Source organism: Helobdella robusta (genome assembly GCF_000326865.2).
Source record: "Helobdella robusta unplaced genomic scaffold HELROscaffold_12, whole genome shotgun sequence".
Lineage (NCBI taxonomy): Eukaryota > Metazoa > Annelida > Clitellata > Rhynchobdellida > Glossiphoniidae > Helobdella > Helobdella robusta.
Window position 1 is genome coordinate 4,114,273 of NW_008703664.1, and position 16,758 is coordinate 4,131,030.

At 31.4% G+C, this 16,758-nt stretch overlaps 1 protein-coding gene across 1 annotated transcript; it reads right to left on the minus strand.

Annotated features, from left to right (window-relative positions):
• Window positions 1-1,750: 1,750 nt before the first annotated feature.
• Window positions 1,751-10,847, minus strand: HELRODRAFT_190408 (hypothetical protein; the record flags this gene model as incomplete). Its single annotated transcript, XM_009013774.1, has 9 exons — window positions 1,751-4,043; window positions 6,769-7,041; window positions 7,099-7,303; window positions 7,570-7,612; window positions 9,175-9,305; window positions 9,369-9,539; window positions 9,707-9,838; window positions 10,510-10,572; window positions 10,794-10,847. The coding sequence occupies 9 exons, from the start codon at window positions 10,845-10,847 to the stop codon at window positions 2,938-2,940; spliced, it is 2,178 nt and encodes a 725-aa protein (XP_009012022.1). The 3' UTR covers window positions 1,751-2,937.
• Between the last annotated feature and the right edge of the window lie 5,911 nt (window positions 10,848-16,758).

Sequence of the window (16,758 nt, forward strand, 5' to 3'; positions counted from 1 at the left end):
AAAGGGGCAGTCGTTTTTTGGTTTTTCTCTGTTGGTAGCAAGAGGCTCTCATACCACGAACAAAAATAACTGGAAGCAGCAGGAAAATCCAATGCTATAAGAATGAGTTTCTCTTCAAATAGGATTTTGCTTATTGATAAATGTTGCAATGCTGTTACTGAGCTGTCTTGACTAATTGTTTCCAATGGATAGACATCCAATTATAGATGCCAACAACAACTGTCGGAAATGTTTCGACGCTAATATCTAGATGGGAAAGTGCTAAAACGCAAATGTCCATATTAGGCCTAAAGTATTATGTGTAAAATGTCTTATGCAATTTTGCAGGTTTATTTAGTTTAGTAGTACTGCTCCATATATTTCAATAAAATTTAGTAGTACTGTATTTTAAAAAATTGTTTTGCTGCAATTTATTAATGACAAATGAAAAATGCAATTACCCTAAGAATATTAAAGATTATAACTTTTTAATTCGATTTAATTCATTTTGACCATTAACGTTTGTTTTTACGGATGGCAAGCACAATTCGTTTGACTCGTATAATTTGGTGCGCTGCAGAGCTTGAAGAATAAATTAGGTGTGTCCAGACTATCAACTAAGAAAAAATTCTTCCATGTTTGCTAATACCTAAAAAGTTTTCTTGGTTTATGATAAATTTTAGTTTAAGATACCCTATATATCTTCATTTTCATTAAACGTGTTTAAACATAATTTTAGCTGATGTTCTGCAACGGTTTTTTTTTCAAATATTTTCATTGAAAAAGTTTCATTAGAATATGCTTTCAAACGAGCCAGACCATTTAATGTGACTTCTGACTCATCCTTGTCAACTTTTTTTCAATGATATCTTTCAAAAATGAATTAGGAAGCTTCACCCATCTGTGATGCAACGTCAGATCATGGTTCTCAATGATGAGCATTGAACAAACCACTGATGGGTAATTATTTTTAATTTCGATTTTGTAAGTCATAAAAAATTTTCCATCAAGTTCCGTTCAAATTTTGATAAAAAGGTGTTTTCTTTAACTGAGTGTTGTTTAAGTTAATCTTAAACAAAATTTATGTAGTTATTTTTTTAACAAATGTAATACGGTAATGAAACGACCAAGCAGGCACGCTAACTTTCCCATTTACATATTAGCGTCGAGACATCTGGTGATACTACCATGGATATATATCCAGGGATACTACAAATAATACGATACTACCAACAATACTAGCAATCGAAAAAAATTTAAAAAAAAAATGAAAAAAAGTATCTCCGATTTTGTTGATTGAAAAAATATATTTTAAAAAATTATGAAAAAACTTTTATATTTCATTTGAAAAAATGAAAAAACGTGATGGATATATTTTAATTAATGTCCAAACCTGGCCCTATCTTGTTGATGCCGAAAAAACTGCTTTGTAGTAGATTCAAGTGGGTATTCTTTATATATTATCTTTTTTCAAAACAATTGTTTCTAATATTTTTGCAATTAATTCAATAAATAATAAATTATCTTTTTTGGAGGGGACACGTAAGAGCTATGAAATGTTTTTTGATCATACATGATTCTCAAAATTCGAGATATATAGAATCCACAACTTTCCCATGTTATCCAGTCACGTTCCAACTTGCAAAATCTTCGGTTTGAATTTTAATCTCAATAACTAAAGAAAGGTTAAAAACTTTTATTGCCTCGTGCAAACAACGCAAACATAAAGTGAAATAATAAATAGTGTTGCAACAGTTGTGCACACTCGGCATAATCATTTGAACATTAATATTGCAGCAACCAAAAATGTTAAATTTATGAGCGGTGTACATTCAGCAATGAAAATACTTTCAAGTCAGTATTAGATTAATAGCTGAGGTGAGTATAAATTAAAAACACTGTACATGAGGAGTCAATAGAAGAAATTTCTAAACGTTACGAGCGTTTGCATTTGAAAAAAGCAATATATTTACATGCAAGTGCTTGAATCATCATTTCTCATCCTATTATGATCAAGTATAGTCAGCCAAAAGGCTAACATACATTCGTAAAACATTGGCATCAATTCTTATAATAATTAAGAACCTGCATCCAATAATTGTCAATCTTTACAGAAAATAAACTCAAAATAGTCACATTTTTTCAACGATACACTGGTTACAATTGCTCTTAACCATAACACTGACAAATGTTAGAATATTCTTTCCACCCCCAACATTTGTATATGTTTTACTTTCACGATGTACCAAAGAACATTACAAATTAAAAAAAACACTGGAAAAAATTAATAAAACATTTTGCAAATAAACCACAATAAATACATATTCTGATAATATCATTCGATTTGATTGGCAAAATTTAATCAAACAATGCAGTATCACGCAACCTAAGCAAGATGAAGATACAAAAATTAGCGTCAAGAGCAATTTTTAATCAGAGGAAAGATTTTATGGAAGACCGTCATCATTAACTAATGAGATATCCATGTGCACAGCATTCGGTTGTCATTGCAATGCAGATTGTGTAAATAGCTCGGTTGCAAAACAAAAAATAACTCAGACAAAATAAATGCAGGGAGATTTTACAATAAATAATATATATACATATATGTGTGGGTGTGAGTATGCGTGTGGGTGTGAGTGTTGTGCGTGTGTATGTGAACAGCATAAACATTACATATATAGTCCATAACATCAAAAGTATGTTTTTCTTTAGAAAATCAATTTAACAATCATTAAGTATGTTTGGCATAATAACTTAGCAGCAACATTAGAAATCATAAAATGAAAATATTATTATTTGTGATATGATTTGTTTTAAAGGAATCTAACAAATAAACTTAGAACCTTCATGGTATAAATAAACTTTCAATTGCAAATAATTCATAATCATTAAAGAGGGTGATAGAAATTATTAGTTTACAATAAGTAAATATTTTGCTGCGTTGCCTTTAAGCCATCAAACGAAAACTTCTTCACTGGAGAGGCCCTTTTTGTTTTTGTTGGTTTCCTCTCTCTTCTGATGTTCGGCTTCACTGTTTGGTTTGATGACTTGGTGACTATCAGCAATATTGATGTCAGTTAAGTAGCAGTGTTCCATCTGTTTATCAATTGAAGTCAACTTTTGTTTGTAGGTGTAGAGGTTGTTGAGAAGTTGCGTGTGCGGTAGACAATCGTGTTTCTTGCTAGAGTTGTACTGATGTTCATGCTGTTGAAGTTGCTGTAGATGCACTGGTGTCGGATGTGATATCTTCTTCGTCAGTTGGCTGGAATGTTCTGATGTTAAATCACAAGGTTGTAAAACATTTAAATGATTAACTTTATCCAATGGTGCAATTTGAAATGTTTTTTCGAGAGAAGGATGTTGATTCGACGTGATCTGTCGAGGGCAAGTTTGATGCTGTGTTAAATTATTAGACTGATCAGCAACCCTCAACTGGTGCTGATAAGTTTGTTGAATTGGCAGCTGCTGCAACGGCTCAGTATCGATATTTTGAAAAGAACCTTGCTGCTGTTTGTGAAGTGAATGTGGGAATGGTTTTAGAGGTGGGTTACGGTATACTGCCAGTCTTCCTTCTCTATTTCCTTCAATCAAATGCTTGCTCTTATCAATGGGAGTTGACACTGCCAAATAAGCGACACTGGTGAACGTCGTGTTATTGATCGTAGAAGATGAATCAACTTCTTCAGTTGAAAACATTTTTGATGGCTTGTCCTTAACTTCTTCCAAATATTCAGCACCTTCCAAATGGTTGTCCCTAGAAAACTTGTTAATTGATCCTTCTCTAGCACCAAAAGTTTCAAAATTTTTAGAAGTGTCATCCTTCGATGAAAAAGACGAGATGCTGAATCTACTTTCTTCAGCGGCATTCAAATACCCTAACGAATTGCTTCTATTGAATTTATTTGAAATTTTGTTTAGAAAACTATCTGCAGCATTAGACGAGTTGTTATTCTTGACTTTAGATGCCCCACTAGTACCCCATTCTTCGTCAAAGCCAAAGTCTGAATCAAAATCTGCCAGATCATCTTTTGACACCTGACTACTCGTTTCTGACAGGAAATCTGATCACATGTATGTATAAATTATAAAATTAAAAATTAAAAATTATACATAAATATAAATAAAATGTGGATGTGTGCAAGTATGTATATTTACTAGAAACGCACCAAATGATAATTTTCGGTCAAAATTTATCATTTAGCTTCTGCCATTTGAAAAGGTCGAATAGCCAAATATTGCAATTTCCGTTTAAGCAAACCATCACTTTTTAGGATTCCATGACAAAAAATGTTGATTAATATTAGAGGAAAAATTATTTTGGCCATCACAGACGTTAAAACCTCTGAACTTGAACAGACTTTATATAATCATGATAAAGAATAGCCTAATTTTACTCAATAAAATGTTTCTCATTCTAAAAAATTCAAAATTATAATTTTTTTGGCATTTGGCCTTCACCAAATTTACTATCCAGTGCATCTCTAATCCTTACTGAATCAATCAATCAATCTTCGTTTTGCGTCCAGAGACCCGGTTTCCCGAAGTAGGACGTTGTTTTCTTTGCCATCAACTTTTTGCGCCAAATTAGACGATCAGTTGTATCCATTTCATTTAAATTTAGAGCTTTCATGTCTTGCTCGATTGTTTGCGACCAGAACTTCTTTGGACGGCCTTTGGGACGTGTGCCAGGTACTTCAACATCTGCAAGAGAAGTTATGGCACTGTTTCCACTTCGTTTGACATGACCAAACCACCGCAGACGGTGTTCCCGGCATTCGTCCTTTATATCATCTAAACCAGCACGACGCAGGATTTTGGTAGATTTTCAGACTAATTCGTTGCATCCATCGGAGCATTTTCATGTCGGTTCGTTGAAGTTGTTGTTCCAGTTTGGTTGTCATTGGCCATGTTTCTGCACCATATAACGACGCCGGACGTATCACAGATTTATAAAGTCTTGATCGTAGTGATAGTGGGATGTCACGCCGCATCCATATAAAGGCAAGGAGATGCCATTTATTCCAGGCTGCACGTATGCGTGCTCGAACGGCAGCTTCAGCTGTTCCAGTACAATCCAGAACATCCCCTAGATATTGAAACGATGTGACTTTCTCTATTTTAATGCCTTCAAAAACAGCGCTATTTCGAATTTGTTGTTGTGGATTGATGCAAGCAGGACAAACAAAATTGGACACTTTAGTTAAAGTACCAATTATTTTTGAACAACGTTTGTGACACCACTGGTTAGACTGCTGACACTTGATTAAATTGTTACCTACACCAGCTTTACAAACTGAACAGGGCCATCGTCCAGTAGCTGTGGATTGGATGGGTTCACCAGTGTTCATTGCTTTGGTTTTGCTGATGTTGATTTTGAATCCATGATCGGCGAGTCTGGTGTTCCAATCTTCAAACATCTGTGCTGCATTCTGCTCGGATGTGGCTGTTAAAACGATATCATCAGCATATACTAGATTCCAAATGTCACTAGTGCGTATCGGTTTTGTGATTTCTTCCATCACAGTTATAAATAACAGTGGACTGAGAATCGAGCCTTGGTGAACTCCAACGCCGATGTCAAATGCATCTGTGTTTCCAACCGTTGTGCTGACAAGAGTCTTAGTATTCGTATACATTTCCATAACAAGTCGAACAAAATATTCTGGAATGAGTTGTCGACGTAGACTCCACCTGATTGCTTCACGAGGAACTCGACCAAATGCTTTTTCAAGGTCTACAAAAATGTGTGATAGTTGTTGATGCCTTGCGAGGTACTTCTCTCGCAGTTGCCGAGGGATGTGAATTGCATCAATTGTTGATTTCCCCGCTAGAAAACCAAATTGATAATTTCCGATTGTGATGCACGACGTTAATATTCTCTCAATGATTTTTTCGACAATTTTCAGGGAGTATTATAACAGACGTATACCCCGATATGATGAACAGTTCAATGAATCACCTTTGCCTTTGTATAGCGGGACTGTCATGCTATAGTTCCATTCAGTCGGCATTGAGCAATTTCTCCAGATTTCACGGCAAAGTTGTAGTAACGTTTGGATACCTGCAGTACCAGATGTTTGATGTAATTTTGAGTCCAGAGGGCCCTGCTGCCTTTCCATCCTTCATAGCTTTCAGAGCTTCTGTAAGCTCCTCTAAAGTGATGTCTGGAATCGGACCTTCGATGGGTGGAGCGTCAAAGTTAACATTGATGGGATTTGTTTCGTTTAACAGACGATTGAAGTATTCTCTCCACTGTAGCTTGATCTCATCTTTTTCAAGAACCATCTCATTTTGTCATTTTTGATACATGAGGCACCAACTATGTCTTTTTTCGTACGCTTTGCTTGTTTTGCTATAGGATACAGAGATTTCATTTGTTCACCTTTGCTTTTAGTGAGCCACTCTCTGCACTGATCTGTCCGAGCCAGTGCAACTTGACGTCTTGCATAGTTGTTCTTCTCTCGGAAAATTTTATGGTCATCAACAGAATTTGATTTTTGCCATTGCTTGTATGCAACTTCCAAGTGTCACGTTCATGCTGACGTTTTGTACCAGTTTTCCCACAAACTATAGTAGCAGCGTTCATTAAAACGGTTTTGTATGTACTCCAATCTGTACTGGCTTGCGATTGGTGGTCTAACTGTGTGGCGACAATCTGTTGAAATTTTTCTTGATGAATATTGCTTTTCAGCTTCCACGTTTTGATTCTCCGAGGCATTTGTTTAGACTTATGTTTTGACAGTTCGACAACCAGGTCTGCCACAAGGAGTCTATGTTGGGCGACACATGATTCGCCAGGTATAACTTTGACGTATTTGAATAGCCTTCGATGTTGTTGCTTGACAGCGAAGAAATCAATTTGCATGGCTGATGGTCCACTTTTGTATGTTATGAGATGTTCCAACCTCTTTCTAAAATATGTGTTCAGTAAACAAAACCAGTGACTTTCAGCAAACTCAAGGATGCGGTTGCCATCTTCATTCCGTTTTCCATAGCCAAAACCGCCATGTACGTTGTCAAAACCATCTGTTTTCTCTCCAACGTGGCCATTGAGATTGCCTCCAATCAGAATCCTTACTGAATATTTGAAACTATTTTAGGAACAAATGAAATAACCTCCAAAGTTAATAGACTGCAAATCAGAGAGATCACTGGCAGCATCAGACTCAGCTCCAACTCCAGGGGTGCGTTCTGACAAGTCGACCTTCCTCTGCATGTGGATTTCTTCAGAGATTCGCTCCAAACCTGATAACGCCATCTTGTATTTCTGCTTGCAGCAGATCAAAGCAAGCTGTAAGTCTTCTGCATTCTGCCTCTCTGCCTGGAAATCCAAAAATTATTAATATATTATTTAATACATTATTCATATAACATATCATAAAAATTTCAAACACAAATAAAAATCTGCTATGTTAATATATCGTGATAAATATTTTTCTTTTCATAAAGTATTTTTAATATCCAAATATGTTTTACCCATTCAATGGAAAGATGGATTATTAAATAGATGTAAACAATGCAATGTAAATCAAGCTTGCCTCACAAGCAGACAAAAGAACAGCATTAATTGACTGAAAAAAGACAAACTTGGAGTTTATTTTCATATTTCTTTTTGGTTTCATAGAAAGGCCTGTTTAATTATGTAAATTATTAAAAACAAATAAATATTTATAATAAATATAAAAAAAAAATTAAAAAATAAATAAATAAAAATAAAAAACAAATATTGAATTTTTTGAGTGACTCTTAATACTGACAGCGTCTAACCTTTCTAGTTGATTCAAAAATCTTATTCTATCTTTCAAATTCAATATTCTCACCCAAGTCCATTTTGTAACATCATCTCACCGTTTCTTGGCAGACCTTTCTACTTTTCTCTTCCTCGTTAATCAAAACATAGTCTGTCATTCAGCCTTTTGAAGATGAATACATTCCAAGAGTTGCAGTTTTCAAACTTTTCTCTTCCTCGTTAATCAAAACATAGTCTGTCATTCAGCCTTTTGAAGATGAATACATTCCAAGAGTTGCAGTTTTCAAACTGCGGCTTCCATATTTAGTTCAATGTTTCCAAGCTAGCTACATGTGAGTTCGTTTTTCAATTTTCTGTAACACTTCATTTCAAATGCTTCTGACCTATCAGTTCCTCTCTATCTTGTCCAAGATTCAAGCGCACAAAGAAGTGCAGATGTTGAGAACACAAAGCTTTCTATTATTTTCTTATTTGTATATTTGTTTAACTTGCTTCCAACTGTCTGTCTGTTCCCTAACTAATAATTTTAAATGTTATGAAGAATTTTAGTTTAAGATGTGTTTAAAAAAACGTGGGATATAATGCTGTGCAACTGTGTAGTCACACCTCTTTTAAAAAAAATTCCAGTTTTTTCAACTCCAAATTGTTGTTACAACCACTTTGTATTTTCTAGCATTTGCTACAAAGTAAATGTCATTTGACTAATCAAATTTTAAAATAATTTTATTCTTTTACGTTTGATAAAAAAACTTCAAAAGATTTTTTTAATTTGGTTTTATTTTTAACCTTGTTTTGATAAATATCTTCCAGCCATTCTGTGCTATCCAATCATATTCAGATATCATCACAAAATAGTCGGTCAGATAGGCAATAATATATTTTAGTGTCTTCATTTATATTTTTATAAAATGGTTGGTTGTGGTTTAACTAAAATCTGTTAATGGCCTTAAATGTGACAACATTAATATATTTTAAAACTTGATTAAAGGATTTATAATAATGTTATAAAAAATGTTGTCATTCTTTAATATTGAAATATCTTAAAATCAGGGAAAAGATGGTGACATTAGCATAATCAAAATTTAATTTTGTATCTTTTGGGCCTGCACATATGTTCAATCAAACAACTGAGTGAGTGTGCATGCACTTTGATGCTATTATTTAGATAAATGAAACTTAAATAAAGTTATTGAAGCTCTGTGTTACAAATGCCATTGCACCAGTAGTATACAAATATACAGATCAACATATAGTAGGTGGAATTCAGAAGATTTACAAAATGTTCAGGAACACAAACTAATTGCAAGCAGCTGGTCTTGGCTTGATATCTTATATAACTATGCACTGAAGAATGAATACTTTATAACGCTCACAACATTAAAATTGTAATATAAATATAAAAATGTTGCAATATAAAACAAAAAATAATTTTAAAAAAGTACTTTGATTTGGAAATGGCTCTGCCTAAGTCTTTGTGCATAAAAGCCAATTTTTGCTGCATTGATTCAAACTCTTTGGAACATCTTTGATGTTCAGACTCACATATTCTTTTTTCATTTTCTGCTTCCATGAACTGTGATGTGATGGCACAATGAACAAATGAACATCAAGAGAAAAAATCAATTTATTCAATAACCCTTCGGTTGGCATGGTTGAGCATTTCCTGCCAAGCAGCATCAAATGCCAGTTTGTCACCATCATCACCAACCAATCGCTCTTCAGCTAATGTAACCGTTTCTTGGGCTGCTTTATAAATACTGTTGGCTTTTTGATAATTGGCTGTTACTTTTTGGGTTTCTAACTGAAGCTACAAGTTGTTTAGAATGAAATATCAAGATAACTCATGTCTCTATCACTCAGAAATTTTTTTTATTCACAAATTAAAAAAAAATGTATAAAAACAAATGCTGATTTAAAAGTTAAAGTTAAAAGATAACATTAGCATTATAAACAGTTTAATTAAATGCTACTTACCTTTTGTACATGTTTAAGGAATTCGTAGTAAGGTCTTGCTTTTATAATAAACCTCTTGCCAATTTTTTTTACAAGTTGATTTAAATGCTCTACACATTCGGCTTTTTGTATTCTAAAATTTGATCTGGCTCTCTGAAGAATTAAACAATTTTGAATTTAAAAACAAATTTAAAACCTTTTTTTAATTTTAAATTTAAATGTTTTTAATGTTTTATAAATTATATTAATTAATTAATTAATTAATGCATAAAAATAAAAATAAAAATTGAAACAGAAATTGAAATACACAGATGTCATAAATATATATATATATATATAGATGATAAATAGACTATATCAATAAATGAATATTATGAATTTATATTTTAATATATATTAATATTTATATCCAATTGACCTTCTAATCTAATTCAATATAAAATATAAATGTAAATTATTTTATTATTGGGAACAATAATATAGAATATAAAATATAAACGTAAGATTAAGAAGCACTTTCAACAAAATATGGGATCAATAGTATTTAAATTAAATAATATTAAATTAATAGAATAAATAATGATCTTTTTTAGTTTTCAATGATATTTAAATTTAATATTTAATTTAATTTAATTGTAAATACAATTAATATTCATATCTATTGATAGAAAAAAATAGAGCAAATAATATGTCAGATTAGGTTAGCAATTAGTTTATTATTCATTATTATTATTAGTTTTTATTTTTAAGTTTTCTTTCCTACTCTAATGCTAATCTAACATTATGGTTAAAAATCAATTAATATAACAATAATTTTTAAAAACCTGAACTTCATTTTCAAGTTTGTTGATACTATCAGCAGCACTGTTCAATGCCTCCAACTCATCCTGTAGAAAAAAAAATCACATAGATCAACCATCAACCAACACGAAATCGAAATAATTCACTATTTATTTGGCCATCACCATCAACTACTCAACTTCAACAAGGTAAAAGTAAAAATGAAAAACGAAGTTAAAAAAAACAATAAAATCGTTAATAAACCAATAAATAAAACACAAATTTATCACATTTAAATGAATTAAAACTTAAATTAATTAAGCCTCACTTTAATCCTGGGATCCAAGACTTCATCTTCCTCCACATTGACATCTCCAGACATTATTTTGATTTGTTAAATTAGCTCAAAAACAGAGCAGAATATCAAGCTACAAAGAAATTTTAGGAGCGATAAATGAGCAGCGCTGTTAAAGAATTTGTTTGAAAATAAAAATTAATTACGGAAAAGAATGAATAAAAGAATTTGTAGTCTTCGCATGTTAGAACTCTTATATATATTATATAATATATATATATATATATATATATATATATATATATATATATATATATATATATATATATATATATATATACCACTAATGTGCGAATACCTACTTTGTGCGAATACCTAGCCAAGAAGAGGTCAGAGGACATGGGTATATAGCATTACTGACTATTATTATTATTATCGAATATACTGTGCGAATGCCTAGCCATGTGGTTCCAGCACAGGTCAGAGGTTGAACCATGTGTTACTTTTATTCAAATCGACTCATAAAATGTTACAACGAGGTTTTAATTATTATGTTGAAAACAAATTCCGATTAGAATAAAATATACGTGTGAATTAATTTATCAATATTTTTGAAATCAATAAAATTCTTTTTAAATTTTTTATCAATCAAAAACGTTTGTCATGTGGTTTCACTCAGGATTTTTAAACTGCCACTATTAAAAGCCGTTAAATGAAAATCTAACAAAGCTCATAAAAATTCACTATAATTGTCAAATTACAAGTATTAGGTATTCATTATGAATGCCATTATGTTAGTGAAGGACTAAAAACTTAGATATGATAATTGTGAAGATTTTTTATGCTGAATATTAGATTTTAGTCGCCGTAAACAAAAATTATCTGTGTAATCTCTTAAAGTTTACACCAGTATTTAATATTATTTGACTAACTAATAATAATAATAATAATCTATTATTCTCAATTCATTTGAAATATCGTCAATCAGTATTTATAACAATTTTAACTTATCACTATTTACAATAGTATGGCCTATTTCTTTTGATAAAAAACTTGAAAAAGCCGCAATCAGCTTGTCAAGTGGAATCAATTGTGATAGAAACAATGCTTCGTGCTACCATTTTAAATATATTTTATTATCAATGATAATGAGCATAGGAGGACCGTACAGGCGTACATTTCAATTACTTTATTTAAACACTTCATTTTATAATTATAAAGACACTCTTTTAGATTTTCTTCATTTTATCTTTTTCACCTTATTTGTTGTTTCAAGAAAATAAAATATTTTTCCAATATTAAATGCCACAAAGGTAGCAAGAATGGTTCTTAAGCATACCGAGCATTTAATGCTCGTCGAAGAATTATTAATAATTAATAGTAGCTATTATTATTATTGTTGTTGTTGTTACTCGTAGTTTACCAAACATCATATATCAGAATAAAACATCATCACCAAACACCATCATACTAGCGCCTCAATAGATAACTCAATCAATAGAAGCTCTCTACAAATTTATAATGCAATGCATACAACAAAATAGATGTCTTTAATACGTTTTCAAACGGAAAAATGGTCAGAGTTAGGTCAGGCAGAGACCTACAAAGATTATTCAAGACTTTTGGGACAACAGCAACATTTTTAAACTTAAATATAAACTTTTTTCGAATGGGCGATTTATGTTAATATTATGATAATAACTTCAACCCAAAAAACCACTGGGTTAAGGAAAGGGTCTAGGTTTAAAAAAATTTCATTTTAAACCGAAAATTGTGCTTTAAAATTTCTGTTTAAACTTTTATATATGAATGTTGTTGATTGAATTTATTGGCTGTTAAATTGTTTTATTAAATTTTTTAAAAGATATTTTCGTCGTTTGTTTAAATTGACCAATTGATTTTTTTGTATGCCGTTTTTGACTTTGATATTTTTTTATTTATTGCTTGTTTGGTTGCTTTTTTTTGATTTTTTATGCTTGTTTGTTTAATTATTTGATTTTCAGAAGACGTTAGCTTTATCGAATTAATACTCGTTTTATTGATTATTTGTACGTGTCTTTCCATGCTTGTTTGATTATTAATTGATTTTTTTATACATTTACTTTATTGGTGTATCGCTTGTTTAATTTTGTGTGCTTGTTTGATTAATTTTGCGTTTTTTTTATAAACTGGGCGGCGTGGTGGCCTAGTGGTTAAGGTCGCCTGCTGCTGTTTCACAGTACGTGCAGTCATCGCGTTCAAATCGAGTATGACAAAAAGGTTCCTGCTTATCACATGCTTTGTGTGTGAAGCGTCGTTTAGCGCATATTCATGTACGATGTTTGTGGCGTGTGGTTGATTCCTATGAACCTAGGCAGAGTGTAACAGACCTTCCATCTTTCACTTGTCTTATTTATTATTTAACTAATTGTTTATTTTTTATAACCATTATTATATATTTGTTTTGTTGATTTATTGCTTGTGTTAATTGATTGCTGTATTTTTTCTATCCATTTTTTAATTTATTACTTGATTTTTTTTTCTTTATTGTTTTATTGATTTTTTGCTGTTTGTTGGGTTTATCATTTATGTTTTGAGAAATATTTTGATTGATTATTTGTTGATATATTGTTTCATTCGTTGGTTTGCTGCTTGATCGATTATTTGATCATTTTTTGATTGATTGTTTGTTTGCTTTATGGTCTATTTTGTTTAATTTGAGAATTAAATTATTTTATTGGTTGATTTTTAATTGAACTGAATGATTCTTTGTTTGATACCTTATCCTGTTATTTTATCATTAATTTAGTAATCGTTTCAGTAGTTTGGAGTGCTTGTTATTTAAATGTTTCAATAGTTTTATTCATTCTATAATATATTCATGAATATAAAAAGCAGAAATGAACGTAGCCTACGCTTTTTTCCTCATTTTATTTGTTTATTTTACTTCTTATTTTATTTTATTTGTATTGCTTCGTTTAGCGAGTTTTAGGGTGAGCCCAGAATTATTTATAAATTGGGCTATATAAATTTAATTGATTGGTTCATTCATTCATTCGTTCATTCATTTTATCTGTTTATTCATCCATTCGTTCATTTTTTTTATTCATTCATCCATTCATTTACTCATTCATTTTATTCATTCATTAATACGATGGAATAGAAGATAAATTTAATCAAAAAAGCAAAGCCAGTATTTTTTATATAATCTCACTTCATTTATACAACTCGGTATAATATAGATAACAAAATCATTGATAAGGTACCTATTGGTGCGTTATGTTATTCAACATAAATAAATCAGCTAGTTTACCTGTTAATAGTTTAATATATCAAATTTACGCCAGGCGTGTTCACATACATTTATACTCAACTCGTGCACATTAACACACTATTAGCTTGTGAACAGATAAGCAGTTTATATCGAATTCATGACCTTTTTGGCACTAGCTAGCTAGCTAATTGATATCAAATTCACACCAAGTTATAGGGGTACACATTGCTACATGCTCAGTTGTTCACATACGTTTATTTATACACATTCACGCACAGTAACACACAATTCAGTTTTTTAGAATGATGCAATTAAATGGAAATTAAATCTGTCCTTGAAATTTGACAGGAAAATTTGTTGATATTAAAATCCTTCTTTTAAAATTTTGTTCCAATTTCTCGTTAATGATGATAAAGAAGATCAGTCTTGGAATTTTTTTTCTTTGACTTTTTTCAGCTTTGACTTACGCAAAACCGCTTACATATCATCCCTGTATTTAAACTTCCGTGCCACGAAGACTGTGCTATCCACACCAGACGACGTACATACACATTATGTATGCACGCGCAAGCACCGCATCATGCGCGGATGACGTATGATAGTCTTTAAGTTTTGACCGGCAGTATTCGAACCAGGCCATCCCGTAACTGCACGAAACATGAAAGAGCTACTGAAAGAGCTAACTCGCCGGAACTGTTTGCTGTGATGTAATTTGCTCGTCTTGCACTTTTGCTACCTATATAATAGTCATAAAATGTTGTTGCCGATAATTTATAATTTAATTGTTTGAATAAAAAAACATACAAATATTAAGACTAGAAAGTAAACACTGATTCAATTTTTAATGTATAAAATGTTAGTTGATCTTTATATTTTGATTTTGTTACCATCTGATGAGACCTATTTAGCTCATTAAATTGTGCTCTGTTTAACACCGCAATCGATTTTGGCAATCTTTTGCATGTATATTTTGTATGTTTTAAACAGTGTCAAAGTCGGATGAAAAATATCCGAGTAAGTACATGTTCAGTGTTGAGTGGTGGTGCTATCAAATCTCATTTGGACTCAACACACTCAATCACTATTAGCCTCGAGAGTAACACCAAAGTAATATACCAGAACAGCAACTACACGCATCTTAAAATTGCAGAAGCAGTCTTAATTGATATCAATAAACCAAAAATAAATATACAAAAAAATGGCAACCCCACTTCCAACCCGGCGCTTAACCAACAACGAAAACAAAGAAGTAATAAAAACTAGCATTGTAAATAGTGACAAAGAAGAATATGATGCTATCAATGAAGAAAAGGAGACCAAAAAAGATGACCAGCCAATAAAGAAACCTGATACCTAATTTCCATCTAAGTTCACTTTGACAAAGTCAATCTCCATTTAAGTTCATTTTGACAAAGTCAATATTTCCCTATATAAACAGCAGAAAGCACTGATGATGATTCATTCGGAATCGAAATATGGCCTTATTTGTAGCATGAATTCGGAAAATAAGTTTATTTTGAATTTTAATAAACTAAACGTTCACCAAAAAACTTTAGTGAGAAAAATTGAAAAAACGAACTACAAACATATTAACGCCAAACATTCGGTAGAATTTATAGAATATTGTAAATATAAAAATATATATACCTGTATCTATCATGGATATGTGTATTATATATATCCATGGTATCTATCAATTAAATCTTTCTGAGGTAACTTATCTTACCTTTTAAATAGCGCGTAATGTCCGTTGGATTTCATTGTCTGAAAGCTTTAGACTAAAAGTAAATATAAATATATTTAACTATTCGCTCGCAAAGTCATGATCGTTAGTATTATTGTTTAGTTATTTATCTATCAATTTATTTATTATGATAGTATCATTTACAGTGCCAATGCGTAACAGTAAATTTATTATAATATATATATAATATATATATGACTGGTTTTTTTGGATGACACGTGTTGTGGTTGCCGGTTGTTGCAGTTGCTGGGACAGATATTCTAGTATTGTGTATTGTATTCAAATTCAGATTGTTGAAATGATCATTAAATTCCAAAAAATTTCATAAGCAGAACACACGTGTTTAATGATCAAATCATGTGTGTGTTGTGTGTCCACACACCCAAACACATTCATTCTAAAATAAATCAATATAAATCTTAAAGTTAAAACTTTAAAGTTTAAACCAGTGTAGTGTCCATCTTCTCTTCTTGCTTCCATCTGATTCTCTCCATTGTGTGAAATTTATTTATTTCGTTATTAAGAAATATCACCGCGTTTTCCACATTGTTGAGTTTGTAACTAAGTTTTTCAATTTTTCGATATTGTTCAATTTATTCAAAATAATAAAAAAATTTCTAATTATTTTAGACTGCATTTTTCATTTACATATAAGTTTTTTTCGGTAACCTTCACCATTTTTTTTAGTCTATATTATTGCAGCTCTGACATTCACAGAACCACTTACAATATGTATATTATCTATATTTCTTTTATTATGTTCTTTCATATCGTTCTTCATTGATTTGATGCAGCCATCATCGCCTTAAAAAGGCTGTTTATCCTTTTCACACGACAAACACATGTATTTATGTGCATGTGCAAGCATCACATCATATACGCTAAGTATATGATAGCCATTGAGATGTTTGACACCACTTGCATTTGAACCACTGAGCCATCTTGTCGGCCAACGTGCGACAACTTACGTTGTCTACCATCATCGGTGTAATAGAGTTTGT